This window comes from Zonotrichia leucophrys, chromosome 21 (assembly GCF_028769735.1).
Source record: "Zonotrichia leucophrys gambelii isolate GWCS_2022_RI chromosome 21, RI_Zleu_2.0, whole genome shotgun sequence".
Classification (NCBI taxonomy): Eukaryota; Metazoa; Chordata; class Aves; order Passeriformes; family Passerellidae; genus Zonotrichia; species Zonotrichia leucophrys.
The window spans coordinates 1,771,982-1,790,703 of record NC_088190.1 but is presented as its reverse complement, the minus strand read 5'-3'; the positions used below and the strand labels follow the sequence as shown (position 1 = coordinate 1,790,703).

At 46.3% G+C, this 18,722-nt stretch overlaps 2 protein-coding genes across 2 annotated transcripts in view; both read left to right on the top strand.

The window, feature by feature from the left end:
- Positions 1 to 1,418: 1,418 nt before the first annotated feature.
- FNDC10 (fibronectin type III domain containing 10) overlaps positions 1,419 to 18,722 on the top strand; it is a 134,991-nt gene continuing 117,687 nt past the window's right edge. The window contains exon 1 of the mRNA XM_064730561.1: positions 1,419 to 2,312. Within this exon, the coding sequence (XP_064586631.1) occupies positions 1,583 to 2,257 (675 nt within the window). The 5' untranslated portion in view covers positions 1,419 to 1,582 and the 3' untranslated portion in view covers positions 2,258 to 2,312. The remainder of the gene's footprint in view (positions 2,313 to 18,722) is intronic.
- Positions 6,868 to 18,722, top strand: part of SSU72 (SSU72 homolog, RNA polymerase II CTD phosphatase) — a 31,821-nt gene continuing 19,966 nt past the window's right edge. Inside the window, exons 1-2 of the mRNA XM_064730875.1 lie at positions 6,868 to 7,035; positions 14,647 to 14,790. Coding sequence (XP_064586945.1) covers positions 6,956 to 7,035; positions 14,647 to 14,790 — 224 coding nt within the window. The 5' untranslated portion in view covers positions 6,868 to 6,955. The remainder of the gene's footprint in view (positions 7,036 to 14,646; positions 14,791 to 18,722) is intronic.

Genomic DNA, 18,722 nt, shown 5'->3' with positions numbered 1-18,722 from the left:
ATGCATCAGAAAGCAAAATTTTTTAAACAAATTATACTTTGTGTATATGCAAGCCTCACCTTCCAGGTATGATTTGGGTTTGGTTTTGTTCAGGCTGTGAAATAAAAATAGGTCTTGGGATCTTATTTTTGTTGTATTTTCAAGTTACATAAATCAAATGCTGTTTTTAAAGGAAACACACACAGGAAACTGCAATGTGTTTCTAAATAAGTAACACAGTGAAGAACTACAGCAACGTGTTCAGGCACATTTCTGAGGATTTTAACAAAATCATATGTTAATTATTCTATTTTACAAGTTAAATATAGACAAATGCTTATGTTCTGCTATAAAAATTAAAATAGGATGCTATGTAAAACCAGATCAAAACTACGGACAAATTAAAAATTTTTTTTTTTTTTGGTCTGAGATGAAATCTGCAACTTGACCGAGACAGGACTGAGCAGCCCCCCAAGCCCTGGAGGGACGTGACCCCGGTGGGCACAACAGAGCCCGGGGGAGGCACGGAGAGGCTGCACATCCCCTGTGCCAACCTTTGGGGGGTCTGAGCATCCTTGTACAGACATTTGGGGGGATCTTGGCATCCCTGTGCCAACCTTTGCGGGGTCTGAGCATCCCTGTGCCAACCTTTGGGGGATCTCAGCATCCTTGTACAGACATTTGGGGGGGGTCTTGGCATCCCTGTGCCAACCTTTGGGGGGTCTGAGCATCCCTGTGCCGATACTTGGGGGTCTGAGCATACCTGTGCCAACCTTTGGGGGGTCTGAGCATCCTTGTACAGACATTTGGGGGGGGTCTTGGCATCCCTGTGCCAACCTTTGGGGGATCTCAGCATCCTTGTACAGACATTTGGGGGGTTCTCGGCATCCCTGTGCCAACCTTTGGGGGTCTGGGAATCCCTGTGCGATACTTGGGGGTCTGAGCATCCCTGTGCCAACCTTTGGGGGATCTCAGCATCCTTGTACAGACATTTGGGGGGTTCTCGGCATCCCTGTGCCAACCTTTGCGGGGTCTGAGCATCCCTGTGCCAATCCTTGCGAGGTCTGAGCATCCCCCTCATGTGGGATCTCAGCATCCCCTGTGCGTGTCCTTGTGGGGTCTCAGCATCCCCGTTCCGGTCCTTGCGGGGTCTCAGCACCCCCGTGCCCATCCCCGTGGGGTCTCAGCACCCCGGTACCCGCCCCTGCGGGATCTCAGCATCCCCTTGTGCCGGTCCTTGCGGAGTCTCAGCACCCCGTTCCGGTCCTTGTGGGGTCTCAGCATCCCCCGTTCCGGTCCTTGCGGGGTCTCAGCACCCCGTGCCCATCCCCGTGGGGTCTCAGCACCCCGGTACCCGCCCCTGCGGGGTCTCAGCATCCCCCGTTCCGGTCCTTGCGGGGTCTCAGCGCTCCACGCGGATCCCCGAGAGCCGCGTCCGGGCGGCCACCAGCGGCCGCATCGGGCGGGTGCTCCGCAGCCCGGCGAGAGTTAACGGCGGCACCGCCTCTCCATTGGCGGCCCCGCGGCGGCTGCCGAGCCCCGCGCATCCACCGGCGCCGCGCTCCGCGCCTCTCCGCGGCTCCATGCGGCGGCGGCCGCCGGCATGCCCGGCCCGCCCAGCCTGCTGCCTCCTCTGCTCGCCCTGCTGTGCCTCGGGCTGGCCGAGCCCAACGCCGACCCCGACGAGCCGTGGTGCCCCTACAAGGTGGGCGGCGATGGCGCCGCGGCGGCGGCGGCGGGGGCGCGGCTGTGCTTCCGCCCGCCGGCCCGCGGCTTCCAGTGCTCGGCGCGGGCGTGCCGCGCCCACCGCTCCGCGGGCGGCGCGCTGGTGGCCAACGTGCTGCGGAACGGCAGCGTGCTGCTGCAGTGGGGCATGCGGCACTGGGGGCCGCCCGCCCGCCCCGCCGCCGCCCTGCGCGGCTTCGCGCTCAACTGCTCCTGGGACGGCACCTACACGCGCTTCCCCTGCGACAGCGTGGAGCTGGGGGCCGCGTGTCGCGATTACCTGCTGGCCGAGGCGCACGGCAGCGTGCGCTACCGCCTGTGCCTGCAGCCGCGCTTCGCCCCGCCGCGCCCCGCGCCGCCCGCGCAGTGCGTGGAGTTCCGCGTGGAGCCCGCGGCCATGCGCGACATCGTGGTGGCCATGACGGCCGTGGGGGGATCCATCTGCGTGATGCTCGTCTTCATCTGCCTGCTCGTGGCCTACATCACCGAGAACCTCATGAGCCCCGCGCTGGCCCGCGGAGGGCACGGGGCGGCCGCTGCGCGCCGCGCCTAGTGCGGGAGGCGATGGTGATGGTGATGGTGGTGATGATGATGATGATGATGATGATGCGGCGCCCGGCGGCTCCCGCAGCCCCCGTTCCGGGAAGAGATTTTCCAGACTGTTCTGGCAGCGCTGTGCCCAAACCTGCCGGATGCGCGGTCCCAGCGGAGCTCGGAGCTCTCCTTCCTCCTGCGGTGGCTTCTCGGCCGGAGCCGTTCGTGGTGAACTCGTGGCATCTCAGCGGATCAAAACACAATAGCAGAGGTCCCCAAGTGCCAGAAATCGTCTGTTTCTAAGGGCAAGCGGCTGATCCTACCGAGGGCCTGTTCGAAAGACTCTCCAGAGCACCCTTATTTTAAGCCTAAAACCTCTTGGTCTTAGAGCCGTGCTTGATTTTTTTCCTGTGGGGTAAAGTTGTGTAAAGTTCAGTAGGACTGACTGGTGGGACCACAAACCCCATAGCTAAGGGTGTGCTTGATCCAAAGCCCACGTAATTTCGTGGTTTAGGTGGGTTTTTTGTCATGCTTTATGGTGGTCACAAATTTTGGGGCCACTGTCCAAAAACCACGGGGGTTTTCTGGTCGAGGGTTTTCGACCATCAACATCCAGCACCTGCTTTTCTCCCATCAGAATCGCGTTGTAGTTTCACAAAGAGTGCAGGTAAAGGGATAAATTGAATAAGAAAACTCCATTTCGTTGAGCAAGTAGGAACCAACCCTTAATTATAAGATAGAAGTGAGTGCCCCCTGAAATCCCCTCCTTTAGCAAAGCAGCTGCACTAAGGTAGAAGCTTCTTGACCACAGAACTCACTGATGTTGTAGCCGAGTGTTTTGAGCGTAGGAACACTCCCTGGTAACTCCTCACTTGATGCTGTAGTGAAGTAAGGTTTTAGCCATACTCTAGTACTGATTCTATTGTGCCTTAGTGCTGAGAATTTGTCCCATTTCTCTTGGAGTAGCTGTTCCTGTAGTCCTCGTAGTTTTTAAGTGTGTCTCCCTCGTGTTCTTGTCTCTGGAATTAGTGGTTGTTGGTTTGTCTGATTGTTTTCTTAAAAAAAAACAAAAACAAAAACAAACAACTTGGGCTGAGCATTACTTGAAATTTAATATATCCACAAAGTAGTTACCTTCAGAGAGGTATTTAGTGAGGTAGATTTTAGTACGTGTTGTTTGTATGTAGTTGACTGCTGTAACACAAAAAAATTAATTTATTATCACTTAGGAACTGTGCACTTAGAGCAAAAAATAAAAAAGTAGGGGAAGGCTCTTTTGTAAAGGGACTGTCAGGTTCAGTGTGATCTGTTTGTGTAAATGTTTAGCACTGGTGAACGACCTGTTTGCTTTTCCTTGTGAAAGTCGTTTGTGGTAGAGGGTAAATATAGGAAATGTGTGGAATCCTTAATAATACCCAGTATTTGTACTGAACAAAATCCCTTCTTCCAGAACTTGGGAGTGGCTGAGGAGCTGAAGGTCTGAATTTCATCACCATTTTCCTTTGTTTGTTATTCCTGCCGTGTTTCATTCTCACCTGCAGCTGACTCCGCCGAGCTGCTCTGTGTTTGTTACCTTGCTGGATTGAAGCACCTCACTGATGCCTCATTTTTGGGTTTTTATCCCTAAGGACATGGACTGCTGGAAGAAAAGGCAGTTTTGAAGAACATTAAGACAAATGTTGGTTTTTTAAAGGTTTCAGGGTTTTTTTTTGCTGTAGCCAGTTCAGCACAGGAGCATTGGAGTGTCACTGATTTTGTGCATTTCTGTCACCTTTTGTCAAGCAATGTCACTGTTCTGTTCCTCATCTTGTCATGAATTGCCAGATGTGAAAACCAGCTGTATAAACAACGAGCCTTGTACCACCTTGGCATTGAACTTAATAAATTAAGAGGATGATGAAAAGAAATGAAAATTCCATAAATATTTAAAGGTTCAAGATCTTGCTTGACTCAAAGTGAGTCTGCCCAAACTGGTCATAATAATATTCCATTGCTTACTGTAAAATTATGACAGCATTAATTGGAAAATAAGAGATGTATTCTCTGAATACTTTATTTTATTTACTAGAGGTTTGGATTATAGATAACTGGGTAATTCAGGTGGTAACACTGATGCAAGTCTGAGGAAATGGAAATTTAATTTACAGTTTGGAACGTGACTGTCTTCTGCAGGTAACAATGGATACTCTAAATAATAATAATAATAACGGTATAACCCTAATGGATGATGGAAAATACAAAAGAGAGGGAGAGGTTTTACATGGAGGAGAATGGTGGCTGTGGGAGCTGGAAGTTCTGTGGTGATAATGGGGAAAAAAATCCTCAGAAAGCACAAAGGGAAAAAAATATCAATGTGAGAGCAGAAAATATTTTTAGGAAGCACTGAGGTGAGAGTCCTGCCTCACTGGGGAATAGATTTGTTCCTTTGATGTTCTGCTTTATCTCCTGTATTTCTCCTGCTCCATTACCTGCTCCTGCCATTGTAATAGTGCAAGGAGACCAAAGCGGAAAAAGGGAAAAAATGGCAAAAACCTCAGAGAAAAATGGGATTGAGCTGGGCTGAGCACCGTGATAATTTTGACCTGGATGCAAGAAAACAATCCTGAAACCAGCGTATTTCACCAGTCTGGTGAAATATTTGGGTAAATAACATAAAGAACTCCTAGTTTTGGCGTTCTAATTTGTGCAGTTTGCAGTGAAAGCGCCAGCATTTCCTCCTGGAATGCAGAATTCCATATTTAATCCTACCAGTGTTGGCAGTGTTGTGTTCGCTGTGGATCCCCCTGGGCACAGGGCTCATCCAGGGTGTCCAGCCCAATTCTCCTCCCCGGGATGACTCAATCCTGCATCCAAACCCTTCCCCCGGCATCCTCCCAGCCCCGCCGCGGCATTCGGCTGCCATCTAGCGCCAAACTGAGAGAGATTTGCCCTAAAAACCCGCTTTTCTGATGGATTTTTTAATCCCACAGCCCGGAGAGGCAGCGGGATTCAAGGATTGGCGCGGAACGGCATTTTGGTGGTGGGAGCGCTGGAGGCCTCATCGCTCTTTATGTGATAAAAATCTTCTTAATGTTCAACCTTGAACCTCTCCTGAGGGAACTGAGGCTGTTCTCTGTCCTCCTGCCCCGGTTCCCTGGGAGAAATCCCGATCTTCTCTGGCCATCCCCTCATGACAGAAATCCTGATCGCCTCTGGCTGTCCCCTCATGTCAGGAATCCCGATCCCCTCATGTCAGAAATCCTGATCGCCTCATGTCAGAAATCCCGATCCCCCTCACTGTCCCCTCATGTCAGAAATCCTGATCCCCTCATGTCAGAAATCCCGATCCCCCTCACTGTCCCCTCATGTCAGAAATCCTGATCCCCCTCACTGTCCCCTCATGTCAGAAATCCCGATCCCCTCATGTCAGAAATCCTGATCCCCCTCACTGTCCCCTCATGTCAGGAATCCCGATCCCCTCATGTCAGAAATCCTGATCCCCCTCACTGTCCCCTCATGTCAGGAATCCCGATCCCCTCATGTCAGAAATCCCGATCCCCTCATGTCAGAAATCCTGATCCCCCTCACTGTCCCCTCATGTCAGGAATCCCGATCCCCTCATGTCAGAAATCCCAATCCCCCTCTGGCTGTCCCCTCATGTCAGAAATGCCGATCCCCTCACTGTCCCCTCATGTCAGGAGTTGTGCAGAACCACAATGTCCCCCCTGAGCCTCCTTTTCTCCAGGCTGAGCCCCTTTCCAGCTCCTTCAGGTGCTCCTGGGGCTCCAGCCCCGTTCCCTTCCCTGGATGAGGTGAAGGAGAAGCTTTACAACCATGGAACATCCCAAGCTGGAAGAAACCCGCAAAGATCAGAGTCCAAGCCCCTCACCCTGCCCAGACACCCCAAAATCCCACCCTGTGCATCCCTGAGGGCGGCATCCAAACCCTCCTGGAGCTCTTGGGGCTGGGACCACTCCCTGAGGAGCCAGAACCCTCTAGGGGAAGAACATTTCCCAAAATCCAATCTAAATTTCCCCTGACACAGCTTCAGCCATTCCCAGGGTCCTGTCGCTGCTCCCCACAGAGCTCAGTGTCTGTCCCTGCTCTTCCCCTCACGAAGTTGTACATTGCAATGAGGCTGAACAAGCCCTCACGCTCCTCCTCCTCTGAGCACCAACACCTAATAAATACATCATTATCTATATCTGTACATCGATAACGCATCTACACAGCTCCAGCCATTCCTGGGGTGCTGTCGCTGGTCCCCACAGAGATCAGTGCCTGTCCCTCCTCTTCCCCTCACGAAGTTCTACACTGCAATGAGGCCAGCCGCCTCCAGGCTGAACAAGCCCTCACGCTCCTCCTCCTCTGAGCACCAACACCTTATAAATACATCATTATCTATATATCGATATCACATCTATAAAAATATCATTTTTTAATATATTATTTATCGCCCTCGGGGTTGAGGCGGCACAACGCTCTCCCTCCACGCTGCGCCCAACGATTCCCACAGCTCGCACTCCGCCCGCTCTCGCCCAGCACCCTCCGCTCCCTTCTCCCGGCACTCCCCCGCCGGCGGCCGCAGCCGCTCCGCCTCCCCCGCGCCGTGCCGCGGTTGGCCGCGCCGGGGCCCTGCTGACACGTCCCGTCCCCGCCCGCCGCGCTGCCGCCGCCATTTTGTGGAGCGGCGGCCGGGAGGGAGGGAGGCGCGGGCAGCCCCAGCGCCGTGCCCGCCATGCCGTCCGCGCCGCTCCGCGTGGCCGTGGTGTGCTCCAGCAACCAGAACCGCAGCATGGAGGCGCACAACATCCTCAGGTAACCGCTGCTGCCCGCTTCACCCTCCGTGCGGCCGGCGCTCCGCTGTCAGGGAGGCGCGGAGGGATGGGGCCGTGCTGTGGGGCCCGGCCCGGCAGGCCCGTGGTTGCGGGGCAGCACTTTGCCTTCACCCTGCCTTCATCCCGCTTGTACCCGCTTTTCACCTCGCTGCCACCCTGTTTGTATGCCCTTTTCACCCCCCTTTTATCCTCTTTTTACCCCGTTTTTCTGTCGTCTCCTCCGTGCCCCGCTCCAGGCCGCGGTGGGGTCCCGGCCCTCCGTGACGGAGCTGTGGCCTCAGTGCTGGAAACACGGGCCGGGCACTTGGGTGGAGCCGGGCCTGTGTCTCCCCGTGTGGAAACTTAAATTTTCCCCTTTTTCCTGGGTTTCTTTTTTCCCCTTCTTTTTTTTTTTTTAAATTCTTTTTTTTTTTTTTTTTAATTCTTGAGTCCATCTGGAAGGGGCCCACAGGGAAGCCGGATAGGGACTCTTCATCAAGAGCTGGAGTGATAGGACAAGGCGTAATGGGTACAGAGTGAAAGAGGGGAAATTTAGGTTAGATATTAGGAAAAATATATTTTTTTTAGTGTGGTAAAAAGGGTGGTGAGACGCTGGCACAAGGAGATTGTGGCTGTCCCATCCCTGCAAGTGTCCAAGGCAAGCTTAGATGGAGCTTGGAGCATCCTGGGGTGGTGGAAGGTGTCCCTGCCCATGGGTTGGGGTTTAAGGTCCATTCCCACCCTTTAACACTCTGTCAAAACTGAGTCACGCTGTGCCCTGAAAGGGAACCCTTTCCTCCCACAGGAGAACCAGAACATTCGGTTCAGAGTGCTAAATGTCTTTGAGATTATGAGTGTTAATCTGTTTAGCACTCCCAGTGCTCTCAGCTTGGCTGCAGAGGTGAGATGGGAGGCTTGGGACAGACACATGGACAGGAGAGACCTGATCTGCCTGAAATCGTGTCCCTAAATCTCCCCTTTGCACTGCAGGAACATGATAAGGGTGTTTATTTCATTATTAAAGTTATGCAAAAAAAACATTCACATTAGAAACGCACGTTGATGGCACAGTAAGCGAAACAACTGTGTGTAAGCTGTGTGCTGCATGTAAATAAAAATAAAAGCTTTGAAAGGAATAAATAATAGAAGCATTTGGTGTGGCAGCCATCTTACTGTGACAGCATTTCATGCACTTCACGCTCACTCTTGGCATCGGATGTTTTCTGTGAAAACAGGACATTGTTTTTCCTCTAATAATGCTGGGACTGAGTTGGAATTGAAAGCTGAGTGTTTAGGACCAAGTTAAATTTACTTCTGATGTCTGGCCCTTTCCTTCCCCCGTGGTTTTGCAGAAATAAATCACTTCCTGTGTGACTGGTGTTTGCCAAACGTGGCAGGGTGGTTTTTAAAAGTCTGTTCTCCCTCGAGATTGGAATTTAAAACAACAAAACCTTACTTAGAAAACGTTTAATTTTATTAGCACCTTTTGTAGTTACAGCAGCAGTAGCATAAATGGCAAAGCAAAGGAAATAACAGCCAGTTTGCAGTAAACTTGAGGGAAATGTTGTGTTGGCACCAAGCCAGGCTGCCTCACCCCTTAGGGCAGTGTGTTGCAATGCAGTTGGAAAAAAACACATGATTAAAAGAGGAAGAAGCTGAGAAATTACGAAATTTTAAGGTATTTTGTTAGTGGATGACGAGACTTTAAACAACACAAATTCTGTGTGCTGCTGGAAAACAAAGTCTGGGGTCCAGCATTCAGCCTGTGCTTGAATATTTTGTAATTAACCAGGTTTTAAACACTTTGTTCCAGTTTTCCAGCAGAAGAATTACAAAATTACAAAATTTTAAGGTATTTTGTTAGTGGATAGCAAGACTCTAAAAGACACAAATTCTGTGTGCTGCTGGAAAACAAAGTCTGAGGTCCAGCCTTCAGCCTGTGCTTGAATATTTTGTAATTAACCAGGTTTTAAACACTTTGTTCCAATTTTGCAGCAGAAGAATTACAAAATTACAAAATTTTAAGGTATTTTGTTAGTGGATAGCAAGACTCTAAAAGACACAAATTCTGTGTGCTGCTGGAAAACAAAGTCTGGGGTCCAGCATCCAGCCTCTGCTTGAATATTTTGTAATTAACCAGGTTTTAAACACTTTGTTCCAATTTTCCAGCAGAAGAAGCTGAGGAATTACAAAATTACAAAATTTCAAGGTATTTTGTTAGTGGATAGCAAGACTTTAAACAACACAAATGCTGTGTGCTGCTGGAAAACAAAGTCTGGGGTCCTGCATTCAGCCTCTGTTTGAATATTTTGTAATTAACCAGGTTTTAAACACTTTGTTCCAATTTTCCAGCAGAAGAAGCTGAGGAATTACAAAATTACAAAATTTTAAGGTATTTTGTTAGTGGATAGCAAGACTCTTAGACACAAATTCTGTGTGCTGCTGGAAAACAAAGTCTGGGGTCCAGCATCCAGCCTGTGCTTGAATATTTTGTAATTAACCAGGTTTTAAACACTTTGTTCCAATTTTCCAGCAGAAGAAACTGAGGAATTACAAAATTACAAAATTTTAAGGTATTTTGTTAGTGGATAGCAAGACTCTTAAAGACACAAATTCTGTGTGCTGCTGGAAAACAAAGTCTGGGGTCCAGCATCCAGCCTGTGCTTGAATATTTTGTAATTAACCAGGTTTTAAACACTTTGTTCCAATTTTCCAGCAGAAAAAGCTGAGGAATTACAAAATTGGGACAGAGTTAACCCTACCCCAGCCAAAACCAGCATGAGTTTATCTTTTATTTTATATTTTCTCATGGAGCATGCAGACTCAGGCCTTGGTCTCCCTCAGGGGAGGAAGGCAGAAGGGTAAATCTCTTAGAGCCAAGCTTTTTAATTCAGCAATTTCCACATTTCTGTTTGCTTGGTTATACCCTGATGGCTTTGGAAGAGAGTTACTGAGTTCAGGTTCTCTGTGTCACTTACTGGCCATAAAAAGTTCTAAAATGCTGATAAATTTCTACCACATATCCCTTGTTGTAGAAAACTAACTTTTAGGACATTAAGAGTATGAACATGAAATCTTAGTGGCAGCAGGGAAATTAAAATATTGCAACCTCTGTAGCAAAAACTTAATTCTCATATTGATGTTAAAATTTGTAGTTTGATATTGAGGTGTAAGAGAACTTAAATTGCACCTGTGCTGCTTCCAGGAGTTATTTCTCTCATTATTTAATAGACTGCCATATTTTTTAATATTACTGAAGGAGGTATTGTCAGCCCCAAAATGCAGGCAGGTATTGACATCTGTATTGCCTAATTTAAGACATCCTAAATTAATAACTCCCCACCCCAAGAAGGAAATATTTTCACATTTTTATATTAAAGCACACTTTCATTTGCCAGCTTTGTAGTGATAATGCAAATTACAAGTTGTTAGTATTCAAAGTGAGTGAGCAGTGCTTTAGTCCTGCTTGGTTTGGGGGTGTTTTTTTATATTGATTTTGTGGCATAAGATATTTTTTAAGTAACCTGCAAGGGTTGCTGGTTATTTTCCTGCTACCTCTTGTGGAAAGGGATGTGGTAAAATTAATAATTTTAATTTTAAAATTAAAATTAATAATTTGTGCCCTGAATTCCTTCCCCACTCTGAGTGCAGTGGCACTGCAGGATTTATTACATCTGCTTTAATATTTAAAAATATTTCCTACAGCCATTGGAAAGGAACATACAATAAACTGAAAAGAAGATTTAATTAAATTCTATTTAATAAGAATGTGTGAGATCCACAAACAACAGTGAAATAAAAGTGTGGACAGAAGTTCATGTCTGAAGCTGCACAAATTATTATAATAATTTCCAGTGGTCCCAGTCAGTGCTGTCCAGGCTGGTTTTTGATTTCTGAATTATTCTCAGTGAGCTCTGAGATCTTTGGGGAAATGCTCGGGGGCTCTTGGGTGGCTCTTTGTGATGGGCTTTGGGCTGAGATCTGGGCACTCACTCTGTCTTAAATTGGAGTTTATCCACATCAGCCTTAATGGCATTAACAGAAACAACTCCCTGAATTAAGGTCATTATTAACCTGTAAAGTTTCAGCTCCACATTTTCAGGAGACAGTTTGTTAGTCTGTCAGTCTGTCTTATTAAACTTTAATTTTTTTACCCAACCTCATTTTTTCCCCATCTTCTGGGTAACTTTACCAGGTCAAAACAAAACCCATTGTCTTGTAGGAATTGTTCATTTTTACATTTTTCATTTCCACAAACACCTGCTGATTCACTACACTGGATGTGTCCAGCTGTTTATTAAAAGCTGAATAATATTTAATAAAAGCTGAATAATATTTAATAAAAGCTCCAGACTAATGGCTCTCTGCAGGTATTTTCCCTTTCCTGTACCCCAGTTGTTGCAAGAAATGTTTTTAGAATATTTTATTGTACCTGGGGCATAAATAGTGTAAAAACTGACACTACCACTCAGCAAGGTACAAAACATGAAATTCCATGTGAGGAACTCATTCCAGCTATTCAGGAAATCATTTTAAATGGGTCATGGGCCTTGCAGGCACAAATTTTTTATGTGTTGAATGTCAGAAATTTCAGATTTGTTTTATGTGAGATCATGCAAACTTCAGGGACTTTACAGGTGAAGGTTTTAATGTGTGTGATCCAAGGTTTTAATGTGTGTGATCCAGCAGAGCTGTTCCAAAGAGAAAGAATACGAAACCATGGAAGAATCAGGGACTTTACAGCAATTAGAGGTGAAGGTTTTAATGTGTGTGATCCAGCAGAGCTGTTCCAAAGAGAAAGAAAATGAAACCACGGAAGAAAAGTTCAAATTGAAACATGAATTTTTTAGCACTGCAATTTCTTCTGTACATATTATGTCTCTCTTCACATCCAGCAGAATCAAAACTTGAATCTTCAAAATAAATGTACAGTGACTCATAACTGCACCAGAGGGCAGGGAGGGACAGAAAATTGCACTTTTTTCCATTTGTAGCCCTTCTCAGTCACCAGTGCTGCAGAAAGAAGCGAAACCCCTCGTGTTTCTTGTGTGTTTGCAGAAATAAACCCCTGTAAATGAAAGTGTGGGGAGCAGAAAAGGGAGAGCAGGGGATGGAGGAGAGAAATGTTGGTGGTTTCAGAGCTGAGCTTGAGGCTGGGCAGGAGATCTCCATGGTGTTGACCCAGAGGTATTTGTGTACTCTAGGGACACCTTTTGAGTTTTTTATTATCTGTCACTTTATAAACTATTACCCACAGATTGTATTTTTTAAATACTAATTTTATAACTTTTTAAATACTTTAATATAACATTTACAGTCACTTGTCCTTAGACCAAAATCTCTTTTGTCCATTATCCACAGATTGCTGTATTTTTAATGCTCTATTTAAATACTTTTATTTTTTATACACTTTATATAATCTTTTTTAAATAATTTAAATAACAACACTAATTTACCTTGTCACTTTGTCCATCTAGACCTCCAAAAAATCTCTTTTTTGTCCCATTTATCCCACAAGATTTGCTGTATTTTTTTAATGCTCTATTTTAAAATACTTTATATTTTTTATATACTTTATATATACTCTTTTTTAAATACATTAAATAACAGCACTAATTTACCTTGTCACTTTGTCCTTTAGACCACCAGAAAATCTCTGTTTTGTCCCATTATTCCACAGATGGCTGTATTTTTTAAATACTCTATTTTTAAATACTTTATATTTTTATATACTTTATATATACTCTTTTTTAAATACATTAAATAACAACACTAATTTACCTTGTCACTTTGTCCTCTAGACCTCCAAAAAAATCTCTTTTTTGTCCCATTATCCCACAGATTGCTGTATTTTTTAAATGCTCTATTTTTAAATACTTTTTATTTTTTATAATACTATTTTTAAATACTTTAAATAACAGCACTATTTTACCATGTCACTTTGTCCATTAGACCTCCAGAAAATCTCTTTTTTGTCCCATTATCCCACAGATTGCTGTATTTTTTAAATGCTCTATTTTAAAATACTTTTTATTTTTTATACACTTTATATAATACTCTTTTTAAAATATTTTAAATAACAACACTAATTTACCTTGTCACTTTGTCCTCTAGACCTCCAAAAAATCTCTTTTTTGTCCCATTACCCCACAGATTGCTGTATTTTTTAAATACTTTATATTTTTATATACTATTTTTAAATACTTTAAATAACAACACTATTTTACCATGTCACTTTGTCCATTAGACCTCCAGAAAATCTCTTTTTTGTCCCATTATTCCACAGATTGCTGTATTTTTTAAATACTCTATTTTTAAATACTTTTTATTTTTTATATACTTTTTATAATACTATTTTTAAATAACAACACTAATTTACCATGTCACATTGTCCATTAGACCACCAGAAAATCTCTTTTTTGTCCCATTATTTAATAGACTGCCATATTTTTTAATATTACTGAAGGAGGTATTGAGGTTTGAGTATTTCAGTTAATCAGCAAGAAGATTTTGGCATTGCTCCTAAAGACAAGCAGGTTCCTGCCTCTTTTTAAATAATAACCAAGTAGTTGTTTATTGTAAATAATTGTTATTTAAATAATAACCAAGTAGTTGTTTGTAAGAATGGAATGAAGTAATTCCTGCTTTACCCAGAGTTTCAGCCAGCACAGCATCTGCCCCACTCATGGAAAGGTGATTGCACTGCATGGATTTCAGGGGCAGGCACACAAATGTTTGTCCTGGGCTAATTAAATTACATTTTAGCAACAAAATGAGAAGAATAATTCAGTTAAACCAGGAGTCTCAGCAGGACACTTCAATATTGATCAGCAGTGCAGTTATTTATTTGTGTCAAGAGAAAACCATCTTTGTGTTGTCATGAATGCAGAAGGGCTTTGGTGCAAATCCAGGATGCAAAAGGAAAACACAAAAGGAAAGCACAAAAGGAAAACACAAAAGAAAAGCAGAAATGACATTTCCAAATAGCTCTGTGCCATAATTGTAAGAAAATTCCTGTCAGATAGAGGTGCTTCCCTTGAAATGTGTGTGAGTTTAGAGTGTGACTGCAAGGAAAATAAAAATACACAGTGGGAACTTCAGGCATTTGGCTGCTCAAATGCTGCTGGCTAAGAGGTGCTTTTAAAAGGTGTTTTTGACTGCAAGGAAAATAAAAATACACATTGGGAACTTCAGGCAGTTTGGCTGCTCAAATGCTGCTGGCTAAGAGGTGCTTTTAAAAGGTGTTTTTGACTGCAAGGAAAATAAAAATACACAGTGGGAACTTCAGGCATTTGGCTGCTCAAATGCTGCTGGCTAAGAGGTGCTTTTAAAAGGTGTTTTTGACTGCAAGGAAAATAAAAATACACAGTGGGAACTTCAGGCACTTGGCTGCTCAAATGCTGCTGGCTAAGAGGTGCTTTTAAAAGGTGTTTTTGACTGCAAGGAAAATAAAAATACACAGTGGGAACTTCAGGCATTTGGCTGCTCAAATGCTGCTGGCTAAGAGGTGCTTTTAAAAGGTGTTTTTAAAATTCATTTTCATGTTCTTCAGCACTTTAAAATGAAAATTCATTGAGTCTAATTGTCTGCTCCCCCTCCTTGTGTCTTTCAGCAAACGAGGGTTCAGCGTGCGATCCTTTGGCACAGGGACTCACGTGAAACTGCCAGGACCAGCCCCGGACAAGCCCAATGTTTATGACTTCAAAACCACTTATGATCAGATGTACAATGATCTGCTTAGGAAAGACAAAGAACTGTATCCCTGTGGCATGGCCTCTTTAAAAAATCCACTGTGCTTCATCCTTGAAAGGTGTAATTCATTCTTTGCCATTAAGAATCTCTTAGAGTTGCTTGGCTGCAGAACTTTAAATGATTTTAAGTTTATAGGAGGTTTTATTTTTTAACAGTGGGCCTCTAATGCTCCCTTGTAAATTGTTACACACATCCCAAATGCTCTTTTGTAGCGTGTTACCGTGTTTAGCTGTGAGTGAACCCATCAGTACCCTCAGATTGTGCATTGCCTGCCCTGCACTGTGGATCCTGCTCAGTGCAAAGACTGTCCTGAGGTTGGATGTGGGAAGAGCGACCACCTCGACTTTAATGTTGTATTTAGCTCAGACACAGTGCCAGGTAAGGCTTACAGAATACTTTCTCTGGGAGAGAGGATGCCTTTCATTAAAGAGCTCACCCTTCTCACTGAGGATTTTGTGATATGTGATTTGCTCTGTGCACCGAGGGAACAGAACTCTGTAGTTGGTTATAAAGAATGGCCAGAGGAGGGCCCAGTGACATTTAATCCTGGAGAGCAAAGGTGAGCAGGGTTAGGCACACTGCTAAAAATGTCCCAGCTGCATTACTTTAAAATACCTGGCTTTAAAGTTGATTTTTTTTAATAAGAAAACGCACAAACAAAACTTGGGGAACTCATTCTAGATGTTTTTTCAACAACTTTTGCTTCAACAACAATTACTTTTTTTTTTAAAGTTCAAAATGTAGGATGTAGTCTTAACATACCACATGTGATGTGCTGGTTTATTTGATATTTTTTATTTGATTTTTTTTTTATCCTTCTGCCTATAGAGAAAAGGAAAATCTTGCAAACCCATCTTAATGAGGTATGCCATATCCATATCCTGATTAAAAGAACTGCTTAAAAGAAAATCCCTCCAACTGAGAATTAATTTTAACAAGCACCAAGGACTTGGAGATTTCCTTTTTGAATTCTTCTTGCTGCTGTGCTGAATATGGCAGCACTTGAGAAAAACCAAAACAGCAGGAAACCAACCTGTTCTCCCTCTCAGCAGGATTTGGAGTCACCACTGTGGTTCTGCTCCATGCCTTGCTGTGTTCCCCAGATATATTTGCAGTGTAACAGTTAAACCTTTTCTCAGGATAAAGCAGCTTTAAACAAAAGCCACTGCAAGGGAAATAGGGCACCAGCAAATGCCTCTGTGACTTTGCTTTTTTGATTCTCTGATAATTTAAGGTTTTCAGATGAAGACTGGCAGCACAGAAAGCAGCTCCATTTCCAGAAGTGGGTTTTGAGGGTAAAGATTTTAACCAAAACCACACCTGCTCTCATCAGCGAGTTGTGGAGTAGATGTTTGTGTTGGGTGAGCATAACTTCAGAGAGGGGCTGGAGTTACCTGTGGGCTGGGAGTGTGCTTGGGATGGGGGTACAAAAGGAGGGGGGGTTCCATATGATTGAGCTGATTATTCTGTTTCCCAGCCTTGCTTTCATCATCTGTACTCTGAAATTGTGAGTCTGGCTGCCAACACTCTGCTTGTTCCCAAATCCCAGTGAGGGCACACCTGAGCTTGTTCCCAAATCCCAGTGAGGGCACACCTGAGCTTGTTCCCAAATCCCAGTGAGGGCACACCTGAGCTTGTTCCCAAATCCCAGTGAGGGCACACCTGAGCCTGTTCCATATCCCAGTGAGGGCACACCTGAGCTTGTTCCATATCCCAGTGAGGGCACACCTGAGCTTGTTCCATATCCCAGTGAGGGCACACCTGAGCTTGTTCCCAAATCCCAGTGAGGGCACACCTGAGCCTTTCCCAAATCCCAGTGAGGGCACACCTGAGCTTGTTCCCAAATCCCAGTGAGGGCACACCTGAGCTTGTTCCATATCCCAGTGGGGAGACACCTGAGCCTGTTCCCAAATCCCAGTGAGGGCACACCTGAGCCTTTCCCATATCCCAGTGAGGGCACACCTGAGCTTGTTCCCAAATCCCAGTGAGGGCACACCTGAGCCTTTCCCAAATCCCAGTGAGGGCACACCTGAGCTTGTTCCCAAATCCCAGTGAGGGCACACCTGAGCTTGTTCCATATCCCAGTGAGGGCACACCTGAGCTTGTTCCCAAATCCCAGTGGGGAGACACCTGAGCCTTTCCCATATCCCAGTGAGGGCACACCTGAGCTTGTTCCATATCCCAGTGAGGGCACACCTGAGCTTGTTCCATATCCCAGTGAGGGCACACCTGAGCTTGTTCCCATATCCCAGTGAGGGCACACCTGAGCTTGTTCCATATCCCAGTGAGGGCACACCTGAGCTTGTTCCATGTCCCAGTGAGGGCACACCTGAGCTTGTTCCCAAATCCCAGTGAGGGCACACCTGAGCTTGTTCCATATCCCAGTGAGGGCACACCTGAGCTTGTTCCATATCCCAGTGAGGGCACACCTGAGCTTGTTCCATATCCCAGTGAGGGCACACCTGAGCCTTTCCCAAATCCCAGTGAGGGCACACCTGAGCTTGTTCCATATCCCAGTGAGGGCACACCTGAGCCTTTCCCATGTCCCAGTGAGGGCACACCTGAGCTTGTTCCATATCCCAGTGAGGGCACACCTGAGCTTGTTCCTGTATCCCAGTGAGGGCACACCTGAGCCTTTCCCAAATCCCAGTGAGGGCACACCTGAGCTTGTTCCATATCCCAGTGAGGGCACACCTGAGCTTGTTCCCATATCCCAGTGAGGGCACACCTGAGCTTGTTCCTGTATCCCAGTGAGGGCACACCTGAGCTTGTTCCCAGATCCCAGTGAGGGCACACCTGAGCTTGTTCCCAAATCCCAGTGAGGGCACACCTGAGCTTGTTCCATATCCCAGTGAGGGCACACCTGAGCTTGTTCCCATATCCCAGTGAGGGCACACCTGAGCTTGTTCCCAAATCCCAGTGAGGGCACACCTGAGCTTGTTCCATATCCCAGTGAGGGCACACCTGAGCTTGTTCCATATCCCAGTGAGGGCACACCTGAGCCTTTCCCAAATCCCAGTGAGGGCACACCTGAGCCTTTTCCATATCCCAGTGAGGGCACACCTGAGCCTTTCCCAAATCCCAGTGAGGGCACACCTGAGCTTGTTCCATATCCCAGTGAGGGCACACCTGAGCCTTTCCCAAATCCCAGTGAGGGCACACCTGAGCCTTTCCCATATCCCAGTGAGGGCACACCTGAGCTTTTCCCATATCCCAGTGAGGGCACACCTGAGCTTGTTCCATATCCCAGTGAGGGCACACCTGAGCTTGTTCCCAAATCCCAGTGAGGGCACACCTGAGCTTGTTCCATATCCCAGTGAGGGCACACCTGAGCTTGTTCCCATATCCCAGTGAGGGCACACCTGAGCTTGTTCCCAAATCCCAGTGAGGGCACACCTGAGCTTGTTCCATATCCCAGTGAGGGCACACCTGAGCTTGTTCCATATCCCAGTGAGGGCACACCTGAGCCTTTCCCAAATCCCAGTGAGGGCACACCTGAGCCTTTCCCAAATCCCAGTGAGGGCACACCTGAGCCTTTCCCAAATCCCAGTGAGGGCACACCTGAGCTTGTTCCATATCCCAGTGAGGGCACACCTGAGCCTTTCCCAAATCCCAGTGAGGGCACACCTGAGCCTTTCCCATGTCCCAGTGAGGGCACACCTGAGCTTGTTCCCAAATCCCAGTGAGGGCACACCTGAGCCTGTTCCCAAATCCCAGTGAGGGCACACCTGAGCTTGTTCCATATCCCAGTGAGGGCACACCTGAGCTTGTTCCTATATCCCAGTGAGGGCACACCTGCGCCTTTCCATATCCCAGTGAGGGCCCACCTGAGCCTTTCCCAAATCCCAGTGAGGGCACACCTGAGCCTTTCCCAAATCCCAGTGAGGGCACACCTGAGCCTTTCCCAAATCCCAGTGAGGGCACACCTGAGCCTTT